The sequence below is a fragment of the Bos grunniens genome, chromosome 29 (genome assembly GCF_055505025.1).
Source record: "Bos grunniens cultivar Pamir isolate PY7600 chromosome 29, Bosgru_T2T1.0, whole genome shotgun sequence".
Taxonomy (NCBI): Eukaryota; Metazoa; Chordata; class Mammalia; order Artiodactyla; family Bovidae; genus Bos; species Bos grunniens.
This window is the reverse complement of record NC_141193.1, coordinates 5,470,245-5,491,934: the sequence shown is the minus strand read 5'-3', so window position 1 is coordinate 5,491,934 and position 21,690 is coordinate 5,470,245. Positions and strand designations below refer to the sequence as shown.

The 21,690-nt window shown below is 44.4% G+C and overlaps 1 protein-coding gene across 22 annotated transcripts in view; it reads right to left on the bottom strand.

Moving 5' to 3' along the window:
- Positions 1 to 473: 473 nt before the first annotated feature.
- The window catches only part of KMT5B (lysine methyltransferase 5B), a 53,661-nt gene continuing 32,444 nt past the window's right edge, over positions 474 to 21,690 (bottom strand). For 21 of the 22 annotated variants that reach the window (XM_086385302.1, XM_086385308.1, XM_086385316.1 and 18 more), the window contains 7 exons: positions 19,778 to 19,943; positions 19,293 to 19,402; positions 17,677 to 17,843; positions 17,382 to 17,401; positions 17,164 to 17,300; positions 12,279 to 12,475; positions 474 to 4,795 (listed from right to left, as the gene is read on the bottom strand). In XM_086385302.1, coding sequence (XP_086241428.1) covers positions 3,318 to 4,795; positions 12,279 to 12,475; positions 17,164 to 17,300; positions 17,382 to 17,401; positions 17,677 to 17,843; positions 19,293 to 19,402; positions 19,778 to 19,943 — 2,275 coding nt within the window. In that variant the 3' untranslated portion in view covers positions 474 to 3,317. Of the gene's footprint in view, positions 4,796 to 12,010; positions 12,476 to 17,163; positions 17,301 to 17,381; positions 17,402 to 17,676; positions 17,844 to 19,292; positions 19,403 to 19,777; positions 19,944 to 21,690 lie in introns of those variants that run through there. The other variant, XM_086385325.1, reaches the window with a different exon arrangement.

Genomic DNA, 21,690 nt, shown 5'->3' with positions numbered 1-21,690 from the left:
CTGACCTACAGGTGCTTCGAAGAGGCGGTCTGGGGGTGAACAGCTTGCTCAGGGTCACCCACATGTTGCAGAGTTGGGCAAACTCAGGTTTCCTGATTCCTAAGTCAGTCTTTTCTCAACTAGGTTTTGCTACAGTAACTGGGAGAGAAAGAGGGACCCACACCAGTCCTGGATGCACCAGTTCTGTCCAGTTCAATGTGGGAAGAAGTCAGGAACCATTAGTTAACTTTCTTAGGTTCAGGAATGGGAAGGTATGCAATTTACAAGTGGTCTCCCTACTGGGAGGAACGTATGCTCACCCTGATCTGAACCAAATGGCCCCAGAGCAGGAGACCAGGGCTCGGAAAACTCAACATGCAGAGACATTGAAAAGTTTCAGAAAGTGTGATTTTTATAAATTCTACTGCAAATGAAAACCTTGTGGACAAAGTCACCACTTTGATCTTCTCAGATACAGTGAACACCGGCCAAACTGTTTTAATTTCCGAATTTATTAAAATGATTAACCTCAATACTGCAAGTGCATGTACAAAATATTTGTAAAAAATGTTTTTTTAATGAAACGTTAAAGAACTTACCTCAAATGCTGAAAAAGTCCTTTTTTTTTTTCATTCTTTCAGTACAAGGAATACATTTTATCTCAAAAGTATTACAACTCAGCAAAACAATTTAAAACAGTAATTTGAAAAATGATTGAAAATTGAATACTTTACATATATTTCTACGATCGTTTCCTAATTCTTACAATGCCACAATCTTTACCAATCATTGCATAAGCTCAGGCTAGAAGTTTTATTGATTGCAACCTCTTCCAAGTGGTCGGCATTGTGTGGACCTGGCCGTTCCACACAGAGTCCTACAGCACAGGCAGGCCAACTCCGAGGCCCCTCACTGTAAAAACGGAAGTCAGGTTTCCCTGGAAGGCGTCGGCCACGGCTGCCGAGCGCTTGTGCATACCACCTCCCGAGGCAGTGACCGCCGGGCATCACTGCTCCGGACCCACGGGAAGGTTGGCCCCCAAAGACGGGGCCTCAGTAAAGTTAAATGTCATAAATAAGTTACTAAAGTTAAGCTTAAAAAATGGAGAAAAGTGGGAAATGTAGTATTGTTACTTTTTCCTTTAAGACTGAAAATTCCTGAAGTGGCTATCGTTGGTATTCCAAAAGAATGGTTCAAGATGTGGTCTCTGAACCTCTTCCAGACTGCAAACTAGGTGGGGTTCCCACCAATCAAGGTGACCCGCTGTGCTCCGGTGCTTCCCGGACGCAGGGTCTAAGCGTGACCTTGGCGCGTGAGCCCCCCTGCCACCCCCCACGGCCACCCAGAGACTCGGGAGTGCTGGGTGAGTCTGTAAAGTGCTCTGAGTGCTCGGGGACAGACCTGCAGGGCCGCCCGACTTCGAGAGGTGAAGATTCTAGATGGAGTGAGCCAAGGGGGTGTGAGTGGGCGAGGAGGTGGGCCACCTGACCCCACGTTAATACCTGAGGGGTGTAACTGCACCGTACAAACAGGGACGAGACGAGAGGAGACCACGGAAGTAATTCCTTCAAGGACAGAAGGAGGGGAACATTTTAAATTCAGAGAACCTTTACGAATATTACCAGTTTCTATTTGGAATCTACCAGCAATAGTTTTAAGGAACTTAACTTAAATTATGTCCCCAAGAACCCAGAAGCTGGCAGGAATCATGAAGTCCTAACAGTAAGCATTGAGGTTTTCCCATTGGACTGCTCATTACCTGCAGAGGCCTTTCAGTATCTTAAGATATGGGCTACTCTTCTAGACACTACACGAATTCCCTAAATTGATTTTACTCAGGAACACTGTATATCCGAAAGCACATGTACACATTTCCCAGAAATAGAGACCCACTGGTATCAAACACCTGCTACAGATTTATATTCTCAAATTCTTTGTCCAATGATTTGTAAAATAATTCAGAGAAATGGAAGGTTGGTATTGAACATAAAGTAGTAATCAAAAATTTGCTCATTAAGTTACTTAAAAATTAATTTCTCTTTTCAAAGTGCTTCAAAAACAAATTAAATCTGACTCCTCTTTTTTGTTTAACTGATAATATAGTAAAAAAAAAAAATCTTTGATATTTTCAAACATAAACTAACATAAGCCAAGAACTCCCACTGATGCAGTGCTTAAAACTATATATTTATAATTTCCTATTTTATTGGCATGAATATTTCTAAACTTAAAAACCTTCCTGGTAAGTTCTTTTAATTTCTTATGACAAAAATTTCTCACAACACAAATATTTACAACATATACACTGTTTTCAGTTCTTTACACTGAATTTCAAAGACGAACATTTTTATAGGTTACCACAGAACAAAAGCTGTGACTCATGTTTTTATTTCATAAACTATTATAAGTTAAAGTGAATAGTTTTTTTTTAATATTCCTTGTAGCATTTTACAAGTGCAACAGAAAACTCGAAGACCCAAATTAAGAGAGCTGTAGTTCATTAGATAAATGTTGCTTGTTGTAGTCACATTGTTCACAGCAAATTTTTTGAAAAAATAAGCACCAATCATTCTTGCAAAGAACAATTTTATCTAAAAGGATTGAAAAGTGTTAAATACAAGGTCTTAATTTACATGACAAGCAATAAATACGCTGCATCGAAACTCACCCTGCGCACTGCTATCCTTGTACATGTAATGCACTGAAAATTAGCTGTCACGCATGTAACTGTACTTTTTTTTTTAAAGAAACCAATTTGACTCCCACCCAATGGTCTGCTATTTAACCAAGGTCACAAACAGTACACCTGGGCCAGCAAACAGTGTGAAACTGACAAAACTCCAAGGGGGAAACACCTAGCAAATAAATCAAAAAGCCAAAGATCATTGCTGGTGATATTAGCATATACTAGAAAACCTTAATATGCTGCCGCTATGATTTGTTTTAAATTATTGTTTAGTCATATATTAAAGAGCCAGTTGATGCTTTTAAAGTTAAAAAAAAAGAAACTGTGTAGCCACATTATTGGTTTCAATGTCCTGTGTGGAAAGTTGCTATCACTGTACAATTTTGCTTGAGCCTTTATTTTACAACAGGGCTTTACCTCTAACTTAGAATTGCACATAAGAAGGCTATTTAAAAAGTACAATAAAAATTTGCACAAATCAGACTTTTTTAAGAAGAGTCAGTACGCTGTACACTTTCTACAGTATTATGCTGATAAGTGAAGAGACAATAGAAGTGCTGCCACTAAAACGTTTTCAGTTGAGGAATAATTGACTGGAATTTTTTATTTCTTTAAAGTAGTTATCCCGGGTCAAGTTAAGACCAAGAGCTTATTATGCGTTAAGCCTCAAAGACTGATCTTCTCTCCTCCTGGAAGAAATGTCAATATCTATAGAGTCTTTCCCAACTATGAGCCTCAACCGCTTGGCCGGAGGCAGAGGGATAAAATCGTCTTCAAAGTCATCGTCATACTCCTCGTCCTCGTCCTCTCCCTCCGAGGAGGAGGAGTCGTCTGTGCTCTCCTCCTCGTACTGACTGTAGTCATCCACTTCCATACGTGACTCCAGGAGGGACAGGGGGTCACTACAGCACACGCCGTTTTCGTGAAGCCCCTCGGCGTACGGCCCCCTACTTTCCTCGTCCCGCTTTAGCTGGATTTTTAATTTTGTTGAACTACTGCCTGATCCTGAGTTAAATCCATTGTTAAGCTTTGCTACATAGAGGTTATTATCATTTTCATGGTCTTTACTCAACTTGATGCTGATTTTTGAAGAATTCATCCCATCACTCTCTTGGTCATTTGCCTTGCTGCTGCTGTCATGACGTCTGCGAAGAGTCAACTTGGGAATCCCAGAGTTATTTTCCAGGATTAACTGTGCGTCATACCTCGTGATCCGCCTCTTTTTTTTACTTTTCGCAGTTCGGAAGCCGTCTTTTGTTTTGAAGCTCTCTGACGTCACCATGGAAGCACTGACGGGCGAAGGGGCCCAGTCCGCGTAGCCCCCGGGCACGCCCTCCACGCCGCTGTGCTCGCCCGAGTCGGGGTGGGCCCCAGCCGCCTCTGGCCCCGCGCCGGCCCTGCCCGGGGACTCGTGTACGGGACTGGCTTCCTCTGCCTTTGCCAGCTGCCGCACCAGCTTACCCGGCTGTGACTTCTTTTTGGACGTGCTGCTGTCGCTCTTAGGACACCTGGCTTCCCCCTTCTGTGCAGCTTCGTGGGCCAGCTCTTCGTCCGGCGCCCCGGGAGCGGGCTGCTCGCCGCCATCTGGGCAAGGTTCTGTCAAGTCACTTCTGTAGCCCTCCAGCGTATTTGGTTCAAGCTTGATGTCGGAGGTCTCCTTCAAGGTCATCCTCGTCCTCACGGACCGCCTGGTTGTGTAGGTGCAGGGGGCGCCCTCCGCGTGCGAAGGGGCGCCTCGCTCCGAGTTCTGTCTGTGCTCTCTCGCAGCGTGTCTGGTTAAGCACCCACTGGCCACCGTGGCCTCCACTGGTCCCTCTGGCTCCTTCTCTTTTTTAATGGGCAAATTTTTGTACAGAACGACTTTAGGCTCTTTCAGTACCAAGTTTCCCATTTCGAGTTTTCTAGAAGCACTCTTCGGCTCCAGCCGTTTGCAATGATTTCTTAATTTTATCTTTGATAGTAAAGGCTTTGCAGGTTTTTTCAGTTTCTTTGGTACCCTGGAATTATTTATAGGAGTTAGCTTAGATGAGGTAGAGTTGGGAGGAGCTGGAATTCTTGACATAGACTGCCTTGTTAATGTTCTGCTCTTGCTGTTCTTTTTTACACCAACTGAAGATTTTCGGTTAGAAGCTGTAAAGTTAAAAGAAAAAATAAGGGTGAAAACCAGTCTGGGTAACCCAGTAACGTTCAACAAAACAATGCCAAGACCCAGACAATTAGTTGTGAAGTGTTTCAATTCCACACACAGGTGGTACACAGGCCCCAAGTAAGCTTCTGTCTGCACACAAGAGATTCCTATAGTTTTTCTTTACATTATCCCTCTAATTTCTGCCTCTAACTTAAGAAACATCGATTCACGTTCCAGGTAAGTAAACTCAGGGTTAAAGAGTTCTTAGCACAGCAAGGACCTAGATTTCACTCTAAGCTTGTCAGGACACTAGTCCAAACTGAGGATTTCTTTTCCTGGTTTAATATTTTACTGCAGAAAATACTTGAAGTAAAGCTAAGCAAAACTAGTATTTTTTTCGTTCATAAATTCTTCTTAAACTCATCATTTAAAATGTTTCCAGAATCCATTATTCATTAACTCAAAGCATAGTACTGGACCAGTAATCCAGAACAGCAACACTAACTAAAGGGCTCCAGGAGACAAATTCCATCACAATGTCTTCAACTGAGAAAGAGATCCTAAGAACCATATACAGAATGCCAGGCTGGATGAATCCCAGGGTGGAATCAAAAGACTGCCAGGAGAAATACCAACAACCGCAGATACACAGATGACACCACTCTAATAGCAGAAAGAGGAACTATAGCGCCTCTTGTGAGGGTGAACAGGAGCGTTTAAACACTGGCTTAAGACTCAACATTCAAAAAACTAAGAACATGGCATTCGGTCCCATCACTTCACAGCAAACAGAAAGGAAAAAAGTGGACACAGTGCCAGATTTTCTTTTCTTGGGCTCCAAAAGCACTGTGGACAGCAGCTGCAGCCATGAAATTAAAAGACTCTTGCTCCTTGGAAGGAAAGCTATGACAAACCTAGACAGCATATTAAAAAGCAGAGACATCACTTTGCTGACAAGCTATGGTTTTTCCAGTAGTCATGTACCGATTTGAGAGTTGGGACTATAAAGAGTGAATGCTGAAGGATTGATGCTTTCAAATTGTGGTGTTGGAGAAGACTCTTTGAGAGTCCCTTGGACAGCAAGGAAATCAACCTGGAACATTCACTGGAAGGACTGGTGCTGAAGCTGAAGCTCTAATACTTTGGCCACCTGATGCAGAGAGCTGACTCTGGAAAAGACCCTGATGCTGGGAAAGATTGAAAGCAAAAGGAGAAGGGGATGACAGAGGATGATGGTTAGATAGTATCATCGACTCAATGGACATGAAGATGAGCAAATCATGGAGGACAGAGGAGCCTGGTGTGCTGTAGCCCATGGGGTCTCAAAGAGTTGGACACAACTTAGCAACTGAACAAGAACCGCATACTGTCACTCCCAGTAGCTGTTTACCCCAAATATCGCACTGTTGAAACTGTTCTCTTCAGGGCTGTGAGCACCTGCAGAGACTCTGAGGCTGCAGGGTTTAGTTCACCCCATCCCTCCAGTGACTGCCCGCTGCCGACAAGACTGAGAGAAGGAAGAGTGCACAGCTGGAGTCACATTCTGGGGATGGGGGGAACCCAAATTCCTTCTTCTGGACAAGGATCCCAAAAGGCTATAACAATCCCTGTGGGGACAAAACCTGGAAACTAATATGACAGCTGAAGGGCTTCTCAAAAGGCTTACATGTGACTCAAGGCTAAGTTCCCTCCATGGTGAACCTCTTACCCTGCCTTCTGTTTTTCTCTCTACTTACACATTGGATCTGTTATAGTGTTTTACAGGAGCCCTTTTCTCCATGACTTCGTCTGCTTCCCATCCCCCACCTGAAGACCTCTTCCCATCAAAATACCTCTTTAAATCATTCACTAGGGATGTTGAGGTGACCAAACTAATACTCACCACCTCTTAGGAGAAAACAGAGAATGAAAACTAGTTTACTACGGCTAAGCCCAGTACACTTCCCAACAAAACTATCATTCATTCCATGCTGGGGGTCACCCAGGGCAACTGCTGTTCCTTCTGCATGGCTGAGCAAGTTAGGTTACCATTAGGTCATTTTTATTGAGAGAGGAGCAAGAATGTCTAACAGAATTCCAAAAGTATCAGGCCACCAAGAACAGAAGTCTCTGTACTAAGGAACTGGTTCATAAGTGGCTTTGGGATCTCCAAACCAGCAGAATCCCAGGAACAATATCCCCTGACTGAACTAAGAACACACTTCTCCCTGCAGGCTGCCACCAGTGAGGCAACTTATTCTTGGAATAGTAGTAGCAGTAAAGTTTGGCGCCACTCAACTTGAGAACCATCGTATCATGAATTGGAATTACCCAGAACTTGCCAGAAATTATTTTTAAAGTATAAGGATATCCAGGGAATCCTTTTGCTAAAGGATTTCTTTATGCTTACAAGGCTTCCTACAAGGTGAGTGGAGGTGTGTTTATTGATGGAAATGCACCAGTGTTCTGGTGTTCGTCCTTCTCAATGTGGTTGCTGGGTGACCTCTCCATGGCTCTTCCAGCACCATTCTATGACCAAGCTTCACGGTTCTTGTTTCAGACCTGCAATCACCCCTCTGCAATGATTACATACTTCTTGTATCCTTGACAGCAATCCCCCTGAAGTTTGGATCCAGTTTATTGCCCTCAAGAGCGAGCTCTGGCCATCTCTCTCACAGCCTCCTTGCCATGAAAACCCATGAAGACTTTTCAGTTGGGACCTTTGCTGTTTCTCTGCAGGAGACACTGCTAGCCACTCTTCTTCCTGAGCGGCCCCTCTCCTTGGCTGTTCACGATAGCCGTCCCCTGGCCGTCTCTCTGTCCCTGGCAGTCTTCCTCCATCTGCCCTGTGGCCTGCACTCCGCAGGCCTCTGTGTCCTAAGCCCCTTCAAAACTCAGTCTCCCAGGGATAAGTGGCCCCTCTGTCCGGGCTGTCCACACTGACATGCTGGCAGTCCCCATACAGCGTTCTCTAGCCCAAATCCCTCCTTAATTAGAGATTCACCTCACCAGATGGCCCCGGGACCTTGGTCTCCCTCTAAGGTGGTCTCCCAAGCCCCTCGAAAGCCAACATGCCCAAAGGGAGCTCGCCACCAAGCCTCACGCTCCTCCTCCTGTTCTCCATCTGGTTCACCGCCGGCACCAGGCAGTCAGCTGCCTGAGCAGCAACGGGGAGATCACCCCTGATGCCGGCCGCCACATCTCCAAGAGTCCACTTCTGCACTGTTGCCGGACCCACCTCCCTCTCCATTCCCAATGCCACCATCTCCTGCCGTGACTCTGGCGCCGGCTCCCACCTGTCCCTGCCCCTACTGCTTCCCCAGCATTCCACTCCCCACCACATAGCCCAGGGTGATTTTCCTAGGACTTTCAGTCACTTCTGGGCTTGAAACCTTCCCATAACCTAAGACCTAAGAATAAAGTCCAAAATTTTCAATTCCGGTCACATCCCTTCTATTCCAGCTTTGATGACTATTGACTCAAATCCTACACTGCTCTTCACGTCCTCATCTGGGATGTTCCCTCTGCTCTGAGTACGGTCCACTTGGCCAACTTCTCATCCCATTTCAAGACTCAGCTCAGCAAACACCTCTCTCAGGAAGCCTTTCATGACTTTCTTGACAGGTTACCCTCCTATGACTCCTCATGGCAGCTGAGGTTCTCCACACTCGGCACTTCCTTTTAAGCCCTGGATGAACCTCACTTGTGTGGTGATTCTGAATCTGGGCTCTTCCCGTTGCACTCCTCCTTCCAGGAGGCTGTTAGCTGACTGCAGTGAACCACTTACAAAGCCCTTTAGTACGTTTGTGTTCTAAAGAGCACAACAGAGACTGTAGGCGATGCTATATCTTACTGCAGTAGAGTTCACTTACCTATTTATGTATTTATCGGTGTATTCTCATTTTGTTTGAAAAGCATTATCTTATCAAAAGCCCAGCTCAAAGGTGTGCTCAAGTCAAAGGACAGAAATAGCACAGCTGGTGAGACAACTGTGAGCAACGGGACTAAGTGCCCAGGGCTCTTCACCGTCCCACAGAGGTGCTGCTACCCTCTCTTGCACAGGGAGTGCCAGCAACAGCAGGCTGAAGGCGAGGCGCTGAACTAAGAAAAGTCTATCAAGAGACTGAAGATCCTGATATAGCGGAGGCGGGCAGGGTGGTGCTCCCCTGGCTTCAGCACTCACACACTGTGTGGTACCCTTCCCTTGTGGGGGCAAACCCCAACCGCATTAACCTGGACAGTGATTTGAGGTGGAGACACACACCCTTAGCTGTTAGTATATACTAGGTACAGTGCAAGATGGCCAAATTAGTATGACCTGAATCCTAATAAGCATTCTTTGAAGTAAGAGCTATTACCCCAAATGAAAACCAGGTGCACGTGGACTCACGTGCCTGTCAGGAGTGTCCATTTGGTAAGCGGCAGAGATGGGATTTGAACTGAGGTTTGTGGCTCGATGTTGACCACAGTCACGTGGCCTCTAAGGCACACCACAGAGCCATTATGGGGCCAGTGCCAGCTCCTGGTAAAGGACCCACGGTATGGCTATCGTGGTGACTTCAGGATGTCCTCAAAATCATCAGGCAGCTCTGCGTGGGGTTCAAGAATGACAGCCAGAAACAAGCACAGTGAAAAAATGCCAAAGCACCCCAAAGGTTTGGGCTGGATCCATGCCTGCCCTGGAAGAGCCTCAAACATACACACAGTGGGACCAAAGGAACATGAGGCCACACACAGCTCGAGATGTTCACAACATGGGGTCTAAGGACTTGAGTTCCAGGAATTTATCAGGCACCACAAGCAGGCTCCGCTTCATGGGACCACCACGGGCATGTCTGCCTGAACAGGGTATTGGAAAGCATTAGGAAGCAGCCTGTAGGCTCAGCAGAACAGAGCATTCAAACTCACTAGAGATGTCTGTGGCGGGAGAGAGAGACAAGTGGTGGCCCAGTCCATCTCCAGGATGGGTGCTCCTTAGTCAAGCTGAATGAGATGATTCCGCTGGGGGGAGTCCTCTGGGACTTGCACTCACACCCTGAGGCAGCACTGTGGGGAGTGGCCCAGCCACTGAGGCACAAGAACCAAAAAACCCTGAATCGTCTATTAAGAGCGTATAGTTCAGGTCTGTGGACTCATTCTGTGAACATGGCTCTCTTGTCTCCTCTCTGGATGCTAAAGCAAACAGTCAACTTGTGGTTCTTGAGAAGATTCCACAACAGGAGCTGCATGGAAGGAAGAATTTTTCTTCCAACTAGGCAAAAATGTTTCTTTAAGAAGAACGTGTATGTTGTTCAAAGAAAGCAGTTCCTCTCCAGCTGTGAGCTGCTGAATTCTAAGCAAACCGCAGGATAAGATGGGTACCTCCTATTTGTACACTTGAGGTTCGCCCATGCTGCCCAGGAGAAAGGCTGGACAGCTCTGGCCTTGCACCCACTGCAGACTCAAAAGGTCATCCTTTCAACAGGTAGAGGAGCATGGTCAAGACACAAACACCAAAAGAAATACAGCCTAAAAGAACACTTGGAAGAGCCTTAGAAATATTGCTACAAATATACTTAGTGAACAAGGTTCTCAGAGATGGCTGGAGTAAGCCTCGAGCTCCTTCAGAGCCCCTGGCCACGTCCAGTAACTGTCTCATGGCCCTCACAGTTACTTACACCAACCCTTGATTAACTCAAGACAGCCATTCTGTAGAAAGGTAATCTGAATACAGGAAGCGCCCTAATATGAGCAGCCACAGTAAAGTGCTAGTTCTAGTCTGTAATGCTGAGACCACTGCTCAAAGGATCACCTGCCCCCTCCAGCCTTTAGGAAGTGGCAGTCAGCTCCTCAGTTACTGTGCGCTGGCTGGGTTCTGGAGCTGAGGCCTGAAGTCCCTGACAGAAGGGCCTGACCTCTCTCTTTAACAACAGCAGACTTTGAACACATACTTGCTTTATTAACAAATATTCCTGAGATGGTCACATAATAGAACACTCAGCACCTTCCAAAATTTTTTTTTTCCATTTTGATCTTTTAAACTAAGTGGTGTACTGAGTTCAGTATCTGTACATCAGTAATAGAGTTAATGCATCAGAACACAAAACACCCCCACCAACGTCACGAGCCATGTGGACAGTGTCGGGGCCATCTCTACTTGCGGATGGCGGCTCACTCCTAAGTGTTATCATGTAGACACTTATTAAAAGGGGCTTCAGAAGTCTCCAGTTTCACCAAGGAACCAGACTCAGAAAACAAAATGTTGATTATGCTGCATTTATTATTAAAACCAACAGTCAACAGTGAATGACAAACTAACTGCTCTTTTTGTTTCACTTTGGACGTTAAAGACTGAAGAGGAACAGCACTGCCTTCCACTCTACAGAGGTCAGCCCTGGCCTCCGACTCCAGCAGCAGGCTGATTCGGAAACTCATGGCAGTGACGTTCACCATCATGGGAGACACCGTCCCTTCTCTCTGGGACTTTCTGTAGTGGAGAGCACCCAGAGGTGGGCTGAAAACATCAGAAGACAGGAAAGAGAGTCTAAAATAGTCAGACCTCAGAGGGTACTTACTGCTCAGAAGTATGTACAGACATTTATAGTGCTAAAATAGGCATATTCTGGGGACTATCAAGTTAAAACTTTAAAATTTTATTCCTATCAGAGACAAGAAAGACTGAAGAGCCTACTGCTTTAGTGGCCACTAGAGCAAACTGGTGTCACCCAGATGAAGATCAGCAGCGATCAGAATGGTTCCAGGATGTCAAAGCTCCACAAACATGACGTGTTTTCTTATGCTCACTGGGGATTTCTTCTTTCTTTTCTCTTTATTCTTCATTCTCTTTTTCCAGTTTCCATTAGGTCTTGCCCCCACAAGCCACTGGGATCTTAAAGCTTGTCCCTTTCTCCTTTCCATCTCTCTTCCCACTTTCGGCAGTGGCTAGGACAACTCATCACAGTACAGTGACATTCAAACTGCTGCTCTACCACAACTCTGAGTCTGGGGACTGGTGGCTTGGCGAACTGGGTCAGTTCATTCTGAAAACGGCAAGTGGGCAGTAAAAAGGTGGAAGCCTTGAGGCCAGAAGCTACGAGCCCCCAAGTCCACCACCCCTGCTAGCAGACTGGCCAGCGCAGAACACGCAAGCGCCTGTGTGCTGCTGCCCCGTCCTCTGGCTTCTCGCAGACCTAACAACACCGTTACAGAGAAACTCACACCGTGAAAGCTTTCTGTCAAACATATGATGACCCTGGAACACATGACGAAGAAATTTAATGTCCTGTTACCAAGTATATTCAAGAAAAGTAGACAATTGAGTACCATCTGGAATCTGGAGGCATGATACAGGCTGCTTTGTGCTTGAATCACTTCTAGAACCTTGCAGTGCTGGTGAAGTGCATGAATCCCAGGGCTGCTCTCAATGTTCAAAAGATCAAAACTACTAAAGCATGCTTTAGAAAGCAAACTCTGTGAAAATACTTAAAAAATAAAAAAAGACACGCTTATGGAACCTCCCCTACTTACTTGCGTCGTTTCTTCCCTGAGTGGTGTCTGCGTCAGTGTTGGAGCTGACAGACTGACTGTCTGAGTTTTTGCTGCTGTCACCTAACTTTTTAAGCCTATTTAAACGTTTATCTGTTTCTCTGAGTCCGTATTTGCTATTGATAACAGGAGCAGGCGCAGGCAGTCCCACTCTGGATTTAAAAGCACCAGTTCCCCGTCTGAAAAAGAAACAGCACAGGTTACACAAACAGCATACTCACTGCCGTCAGCCTGGTTGCTGAGAGCACCTGTCCACATCACATCAGCAGGTGAGATGAACGGATGAGGTTTAATTACTGCAAGCTGCCAAGTCTAGGACTCTCGAAATAAATATGGAGATAAAATTAATGCCCCAAAGACTTAAAACACTTTGTTATGACTATTGTCAATCACTTGAGAAGGTATTGGACCTGCAGAATTTCAAGTGTAGGTAAAAATAACCCACCCGTTAATTATATCCTAGCTTTGTTCTACATAATTGAACACTCCATTGCTGAATATTGAGAATGCAGAAATTAAAAGAGAAACTAGAGAATTTCCATAAACTAAGTCATTACTTAGAAGATAACGTTAGATACAAATAAATTCTAACTGAAATTGTGTATTAGGAAGGCTAGGCTATCTTAGTGAAAATCTCATTTCTGGAGTAATGAAAACTGTAAAATTCCTCCTTTAAAGTTACTGGATGAACATCATTAACAAAATGTTACTAAATAACAGACATTAGAAGACCTGTTTTTACCACTAGCTAAGATGATGTGTAACCTGCTTTGATTATTCCTATTGTTGTTTAGTCGCTAAGCCACGTCCGACACTTTTGTGACCCCATGGACTGTAGCCCTCCAGGCTCCTGTCCATGTGATTTCTCAGGCAAGAATACTGGAGTGGGTTGTCATTTCCTTCTCCAGGGGATCTGCCTGGCCCAGGGATCAAACCTACCATCTCCTGCATAGGCAGGTGGGTTCTTAACTGCTGAGCTGAAGAGAAGCCCAAGATGGGCCATACTTACTTACAAAACAAATGATCATGGGTGGAATTATCTGGAAATTGATTTTTTAAAGTAAAATGACTATTCATCTGCTTCTCTGCTTCCTTGATTTCTTCTTTTTAACTTATGACAGTGATATGTACTTGCTGCAACAGGTGAGACCATCCCTGGCTCTGCCTCCCCAAAGCGGAAGTTCCCCGAGCTTCCCAGCCGTCTCCATGTGCATAGCTCCGGCACCTGTGTTAACCACCTGCCAGCACCTCATCTGCTGCTCTGCCGCGAGCTGCACACCTAGACCCACTGCTGTTTCTCCTTAAGCAAAAAGAAACCCCAAATCGGTAACACCACACACTCCACTCAGCAGGCAGCTCTCCTCCTTTCCTCCCACCCCAGCTCTCTTATCGCTTTATTGTGCACAAGCACTTCTGAACGCAACATGTTTTGAAAGCTGTACCTTTTACACAGACTAAACATATCACCATCTACTCAAGCACTAGATGTGATGACTGAAACCTGTAGTGTTTTGGTGTCTGCCTGCCACCATGAACACTGCTGCTACACTGCTCTTGAAACCAAATCCATACTAGCCAGTGTGCTATTTCCACAGGACAGATTCTTCCATATGGAACTGACTGCCAGATAAGAGGGTGCTATTATTTTGAACAAATATTGCCAGAATAAGTTCCCAAAAGGCTAAAGCACTTTACAGCCCTACTGACATTGTGTGAGGGCCGGTCTCTCCATATCCTCACCCGCAGCACGGGGTGTACTTGTCAATGTTACCGATCTGACGGTGAAAACGAGTATCTCGCTATTGTTTTACTTACCTCGTTCACAGCTATCATTTTCTGTGTGGCATCCTCCATACCCCTCTTTTCTCCAGTGGAGTCTATCTTTTCTTTATGAGCTCTAGGAGCTTTGTGTCCCTGGGTTATTAACGTGGCCGTATGTGTGCTTTTTCCTCCCTTCCAGTTTATCATTTATCTAACTTTTGCTTTTGGCTATTCAAAAATGTTCATACTCACCATTTCTTATACTAACTTCTTTCAGAAAATTCCACTACTAAGTTTAGACATATAAGTCTAAAATTTTTCTAATCATTTTACCTAATTTTTAAATTTAAGATTTTAATCTATTTGGAATTTATCTTGTATATGATATGAGATGGGAGGTACGCTTGGTTTTCTTCCAGACCCATGATGAATTATACCACCACCTTTTGTTAAAGAAATCATCATTTCCCTACACATGGTATTAAGATCTCATACACACCGAGCTCCGCTTCATGTCCTCTTATCTATTTGTTCATATCTGAGCCAGTATCATTAGGTTTTGAACACAATTATTTCACAGAAATTTTTAATACCTATTAAAGCAAAGTGGCCCTAGTATACTGCAAAATGTGGTCACCATCAGACATACTCTCATACACTTTAAAATACTTCAGTCCTTCATATACTTATCATACTTTAAAATACTTTGGTACTTCATATTCTTCAATCCCTCACTAGATTTTATTCTTCAAATTCTCGAGAGTTACATTTGCACTATTTACTGATGAAAAGTATTACTACTGTGTCAGGATGGTTACTGCCCAGAAGCATGCATCAAATATCTTTTGGACACTGCACCCATGATGTCAGGGCCTTGTAAACACTGCACTCTCCCATCTTCACCAGGCCCCTGTCTTTACCCTTCAGCAGCCAGCACACCACGTGTCCCTTCACAGCACTGCTCTCACAGCTGGCACTGTGCTAGCCTCGTTTACCCTGCCTGGACGAGGTTTAACATGAGAACTATTCAGTAACTAGATGATGAGTAACTGAACGAGTTCCTTTGACTGGTCTCATTCTCTCACCTAATTTCTGGAAAGGCAGAAACAATTTGTTCCTGAGGATTTCAAGAATATTCCCAGACAACCTTTAAATCAAACTCTCCAATAGTCTGATAAAAGCCGTGCCTACTGCTCCATATGAGCCTTTCCATTTAAAAGCGATTTGCACGTTTCTATTTATTCCTTGTACTAACCCTGTCGAGTAGGCACGATCAGCCCACCTGACCTGCAAGAAACAGTCTCAGGGAGAGCTAAGCTGCCCAAGGAACATGATGGCACGTGCAGTCCTGAACCAGTGGCAGAGCTGTCTCACGGCTGGTGTGGACTCCTGTGTATGCAGTTACATTGTAGGAAGACTCCTAAACATATTCAGCGTATCATTTGCTCCATTCATTCATTCACCAAACAGTTATCAAGCACGTAGTCATTACTACATGTGAGGTACTGTTTTGGATGCTAGCAACATAGCAATAAATGAAAAAGATAAAAATCTTTGCCTTCATGGAACTTACATTCTAATAGGAAAATGACCAGAAACCACAAAATACCTTTACACCTAACACCTGAATATTAACTGTGTGTTTTATGTACTTCTTGTGAGATAAATGTGATCCTCACAGCAACCCTGTGATACCCTAGTGTTATCTCCATTTCATAGATGGTATAATTAAGGCACCAAAGCAGCTAAGCTGCCCAAGACCACACAGCTAGTAAACTGCAGAGTCCCAGGATCCCAACGTAGGGCGCTGATGTCAGGCCTCAGGTCGGGCTATGCCATGCTGTCTCTGCACAGTGGCTTAAAGCGTTATTCGACTGTAATTAAACGACTTTGTGGGTTAAAGGGTCTTTTTGTGGACTGGTCTACGATTCAACCAATGTCTGAACCATTTTTTTATTTTATAAAAAGATAAATTGTATCCCCCCACACTCCCAACCCCTCCTTTCCTGCCATCCTTTCAAGTCAAGGGCCTGGGAGCTGGGAGAGAAACTGCTGGGGCTGTGCCACGGCTCCATGCCTCTGCTCTCACGACACAAGAGACCTCTGGCTGCCCAGAAAGGAGAGAAAGCCGAGCTCTGGGGAATCAGCATGTTTCCCAAGGCCAGGAGGCTGGCAGCTGGGTGTCCACAATGAGAGAAACAGCACCGCCCCCTATCTGCTCCCGTGTGCAAAAAACATGAAGCGGCGAGAGTGCAGGCTCTGAGTCAGGGTGAGGTGGGTCTCTGCACCCGCAGTGTCCCACTCTACTATCCTCTCCCAGGACGGCCGAGGACTGAATCCAGGAGAGTAAAGCACCCGGTACCTCACACAGCACGTAAAACGGGTTCAGTGGATCTACGTGTGCTCACTGAAGAAGAATGTATATATGTATACACACACGTATAACTGAATCCCTGTGCTGTACAGCTGAAACTAACATGATACTGAGAATCAACTATATTTCAATTAAGAAACTAAAACAATAACAAAACCGAATCCAGGAGTGCTCCCCCTGTGGCTATGCCAACCCAGACAAGCCAGTGAAGCTGCCTCTGCGAGCTCTACAAACACGTTGCCACCAGATGAGCAGTGTGGACAAGGAGTCCCGCTCAGTCAGACTTGGGGGGTTTCCACAGGAGCCGTCCTGATGTGTCACAAAAGGAAGTTCCTCATCAAGCAGTAGGACTCAGAAATCGCGAAGAGCACGAACATCAAAACACAGGACTTCCAGAAGACACAGCCTGGGGTCTTTAAATGAGTATCAGTGGCGACTCTCACCTGCCGCTTTGGAGCAACCCCGCCCTGGAACTGTGTGTGCGTCTCCCACTCTCTCCTGAGCATATCTGTATTCTGACTCACTCAACAGGGTAACAGCTGGGAACGACTGTAACATATTAAAAGGCCAGGCACTGGCGCCCCTACATAGTTCTGTCTTCTTTGGTTTTGCTCCTGTCTGCTGTCCTGGGTGTGATGCTACGGGACACAGAAGACTATCCCTGCCATCTAAACGATGAGAAGACGGCGTACACTCATTCTCACAATCATCAGGCATCAATCGATACTTTACCTTTCACAAGTGTAACACTCGCAGAACTCATTGTTTTCTCCAAAAAACCCATCTCCATAATAACAAGAAATTTCTTCTCCAGGTTCAATATCTCTTAGGGCCTTCACACATGCTGTATCTCGACCAGTTGACACAAACTGAAATAAAATGAACTCATTAAGAAACGCATACCTGAAGCAAAGACAAAATACTTGAGATAAAGTATTTTTTATGCTTACCTTACAGTTAGGTCTGCAATCTGAAAAATGTCCAAAAGATAAAGTCAATTAACTGTAGATAAGATCTGAAACACGAACAATTATAGAAATCTGAAATAAGCTTTCCACATAATTTTCCCAACTTTTGATAGAAGTTTTTGATCTCGAGTTAAACTACAAGAAGACTTATTTTCATAAGTTTGTGCAAAAACAATTTCCATTTCCAACCCTCTTTTAAAGGAAGACAGTTAAGGTTACTCTCAGTTATAGCAGCGCTACCCAACACTAGAGCTAACACCTCAGAAACAGAGCTTACCATGGTTTATAAATGCAGCAGGACCAAGCCAGAGCTGAGCACAGTTTTTCCTTGTGGAATACATGACACTGAAGTCGTTTTCTCCATGTCTAAGCAGCATGTTCTCCTCAATTTCTGAAAGTTCGGCAATACAACCCACCAGTAATTCTATTTTGTCATTTCGTTTCCTATTTAAAATATGTGATGGTAAAAATTACTAGTAATTATAAATAATAAGGCTTCTTTTAATAAAATAAGCCTGTCCAATAAATACCAGGAATTGAGAAGACCTAGCTGTGCGTGTTTTAACTGACTCACGCTGACCACACCTAGATAACCTCTCCTCTTCCCTGGAAGCCCCCCAGCCTCGCGCAGCTGCCTGATCCCTACAGGAGACCAGGAAGGCCTGCAGGCACCGTGCTACCTACACCTCAGAAGCCCCTGTGCTCTGCAGGCAGGGAGGACTCAGAAAGCCGCTGCACTGAGCTCAGCTTGCTGACCCTGGAGAAGGACACAGATGAGCAGCAGCAAAGGGTCAGGAGCACCCAGAACTGGGGTGCCGCCCCCTGGAGCACCACCAGCCAAATGCAGCGCGAGCCCATCACGCACCAATCTAGAGGCTGTGGGAAGAAAGGCAAGTGGAACTGGTCAAAGTACTTTCAGCAGCATGTTTTAACCCAATACAACCCAAATGCTATTTCAGCAGGTCAGCAGTGTGAAATACGAGTGAGAAACGCAATATAAAATCTGACATGTTTATCACAGCTGCAGCACTTCTCAACTCATTAAGACCAGCCACATTTCAGAAGTCCAATAGCCACGCATGACTGGGGCCACTGTCCTAGATGGTGCAGTCAGAACCCAAGACCTCAAACCTCACACCCACCTGCCAGGCAGGGAGCCACGAGAGCCCAGCAGCAGGCTGGGTACCATCCCATGGCAGACAGACACGCTCACTCACGTACATACACATTTTTCCCAAGAGGCCAGGAGTCAGGCTCTTTAACATTCCATTTTCAGGTAACTGACCCTAACATTTTTGCTATAAAAAATGTCGGGGGTCATATAAGAGAGAGGCTACAGGTTTCTTCTTGGGGGTAAGGCAGGGAATAGGCATTCTTCTTTCTAATGAAGAAAGATATAACCACATACTCTCTTTCCTGTATGGCTCTCACCCCTCCTACCTGGGGTCACCTTCACTGCATGTGTTTGAGCTGGCACACACACGTATTTTCAGCAGGCAATGTGCTAATCAGTTTTTACACATGAAAGTCCTTGGACCATTAGAACTTCATATGTGACCTTTCTTACAGGCCAGTGAAAGACTGATTCTGGAAGCTAGGTCGTCTAACCCCACAACCCCTAACCTTTCAGCAGTCCCTGAGCAGGCATCCGGACTTGTTAAGAGGAAAACACAAACCACTTGGCTTAGAGGTAGGACCTGGTTCAACTCAGGCTTCCAACTTCACCACCGTCCCAACCCCAAGTCACTGGGTTGAGGCGCTGGCCCTGCACTGGCTCCTTTAGGGCGAGCTCCAGTTTTAGCCCTTCCCACGCTTTCTTAGCACAGGAATGGTAATTTGAGACAGAACTTTAAACAAGATTATTTTATGGGTTTACACTAGTATAATAGTTACCACTCTTTCGTTGCAACTATTTTGGCTCCATTTTGTTCTGAAGAGTATCTATTACAAGGCAATATTTCAAATCCACTGTCAGTTGCAAACATTCGCAAATAAATAAATACCTAAAACAGAAAAAAATTTTGATACTTACTTCACACTAAATTATTTATCTTGCTAGACTCTCAGAATTATAAAAGCAAACCACCACCATCAATGAAAAAATTTAAGATTAAGTAACAAATATTGTTATTTCAAAATTTCACGTATTTGTATACTTGGTGACTTGGCTATGTTACTCTAAAAGTTCACAGAAAGTTTCATTTCTAGACAATGAAGTCTTCTCTATGGATAGTCATAAATTAAGGTATTATTAGACCTTCATATTAATTAGTTTTATGAAAACTGGATTTAAAATGTCAGTGTTCACTAAAATTTACATTTTAGTTTCCTTTAATCTTATCCAAACAGAGAAACATTAATTTTTTCAATAAACTCACATGTTCCTTGAATAATTTCTCCTGCATTTTGTTCTTGTTGAGAAAATAGTGCCGTGCCCATTCTCCTGAAGTCAGACATTTGAAGGCTTTCTCCAAGTGCTCATCTTTCTTAAAACGTTCAATTACTTCTTTGAGTTCTTCCTGCCTTCCTTTAATAGGCCGAAATCTGAAAGAAATAAAAACAACAACTTTAGTTATCTTCCATCATCCCTGGGCCACTGTTAAAAGATCTTGAGAAAAAAGTAACCTAAAAATAACAGCCAGACCTAACAAGAGAACAGTAAGTAGTCTGGATAACGAGTACTAAAGTAATACTGATCACCAAGAAATACAACTTCCCTTCCTCAAACTGCACTTTAGTATTTTTATTTCAGTGTTATCTCATTAACCAAGAGGTGACCAGGTGATTCAAATGAAAGCTAATTCAGACTTTTAACTGTCACCCAACTTGGGAGGTACAAAACAAGAGATCTAGGATAGAGTTCATCTAACCGAGTTGGAAGGACAAGAATTTTTTAAAACATGCAAAATCAAGCCAGAAGAGTGCAGGGCACTGAGCTTTAGGAGGAGGATGAAGTAAGAAAAATTATGCCATAAACAAAAACACCCTCCATGTACAGTTAGAAGAACCCCGAACTAAGTCTCCTGACAGGCCCTGAAACACACCTGGATGGATGTTCTACCAGCCACGTCAAAGGAGTCTGTGATAACTGCATTCCAAGAACAAAAAGCGCGCAAGAGTACAACTTGAGGGGTGGTGCTGTTGTGGTGGTGACGAAGGAAAAACTGCTGGGGTAAAATTTCAGAAGGCATCTTCGTAAAATCAGCTATGACGACTTCAGAACACTACATGGCCAGGCATGTCAAACACAGGATACAATCCTGGCCCAAGTAAAACTTAAGTTTTACTCATTTTAAAGCCATGTTCTCAATGAAATGTGCACTACGATTAAAAGTTCTTGGAGCTTGACTTCAAAACTTCTTCTCAAGTTAATGTAGTTTATTTTAAAGCTTTTTAAAAAATTAACAGCCAACAAAAAAAAGGAATTACAGACTGCTCTTCAAGTAAAATACATTAAGATTCAGTACGATTTTAAGCCACAATATTTCACCAAGGATTATTTTTAGGTGCTGTGCATACAGGTGCTATGGTGAAAAATACAAGCTAGACGACGTGGCTACTGTTCTACGGAAAACTTTGCTGGGACTGAAAGACGTATTCGTGCATCAAACAGAGAAGCAAGGATCAGTGTGCAAATACACATTCATGTGGTGCAAACAACACTGCTGCAGCACTTCACAGTGCGGAGGTTATAACTAAAGCATGGTTTGGGGTTGACACTGGTATGGACAAGGAAGAAAGTGGTGAATTTAGATTTCTAAAGAAAAAACAGACTATTGCTAGAGGCAGGAAGGAACCAGGAGGAGGAAGGCAAAGGAGAGAAATTCTAAGCCGAGGACCTTAGCAGAAATTCTAAGGCTTGATTCAAAGAGATGACCAGGGCTGAGGGAGTCAGCTGGCGAGCAACAGGACAAGGAATGTTACAGAACAAGGAAGGGCAAAGATGCGAGGAAGAGAATAGGTATAATACAATTTACTGGGCAGGATCTTCAGAGGCCTTCAGGTGGGTGAGCACACTGACACCTCTAGAAACTCACGAGCCCCAGACTCCAGGGTTAGGAAGCTCTCGCGACTCCTAACAGAAGGATCCAAAGGAGCTCTAGAGATAGTACATGAAGAAACAGTGCCCTATTTTATTTCCCATTTCAATCAGTTAGCACACCAGCCCTCACAGACAGATGGGTGCAAGTCCTCTGGACAATTCAGAATGTCTTTAACTAGACTGTCAGACTATGATGTCAGGGAATGACTAAAATGCAGATCTGCAGAACTGTGATAGTATTCAAACTTC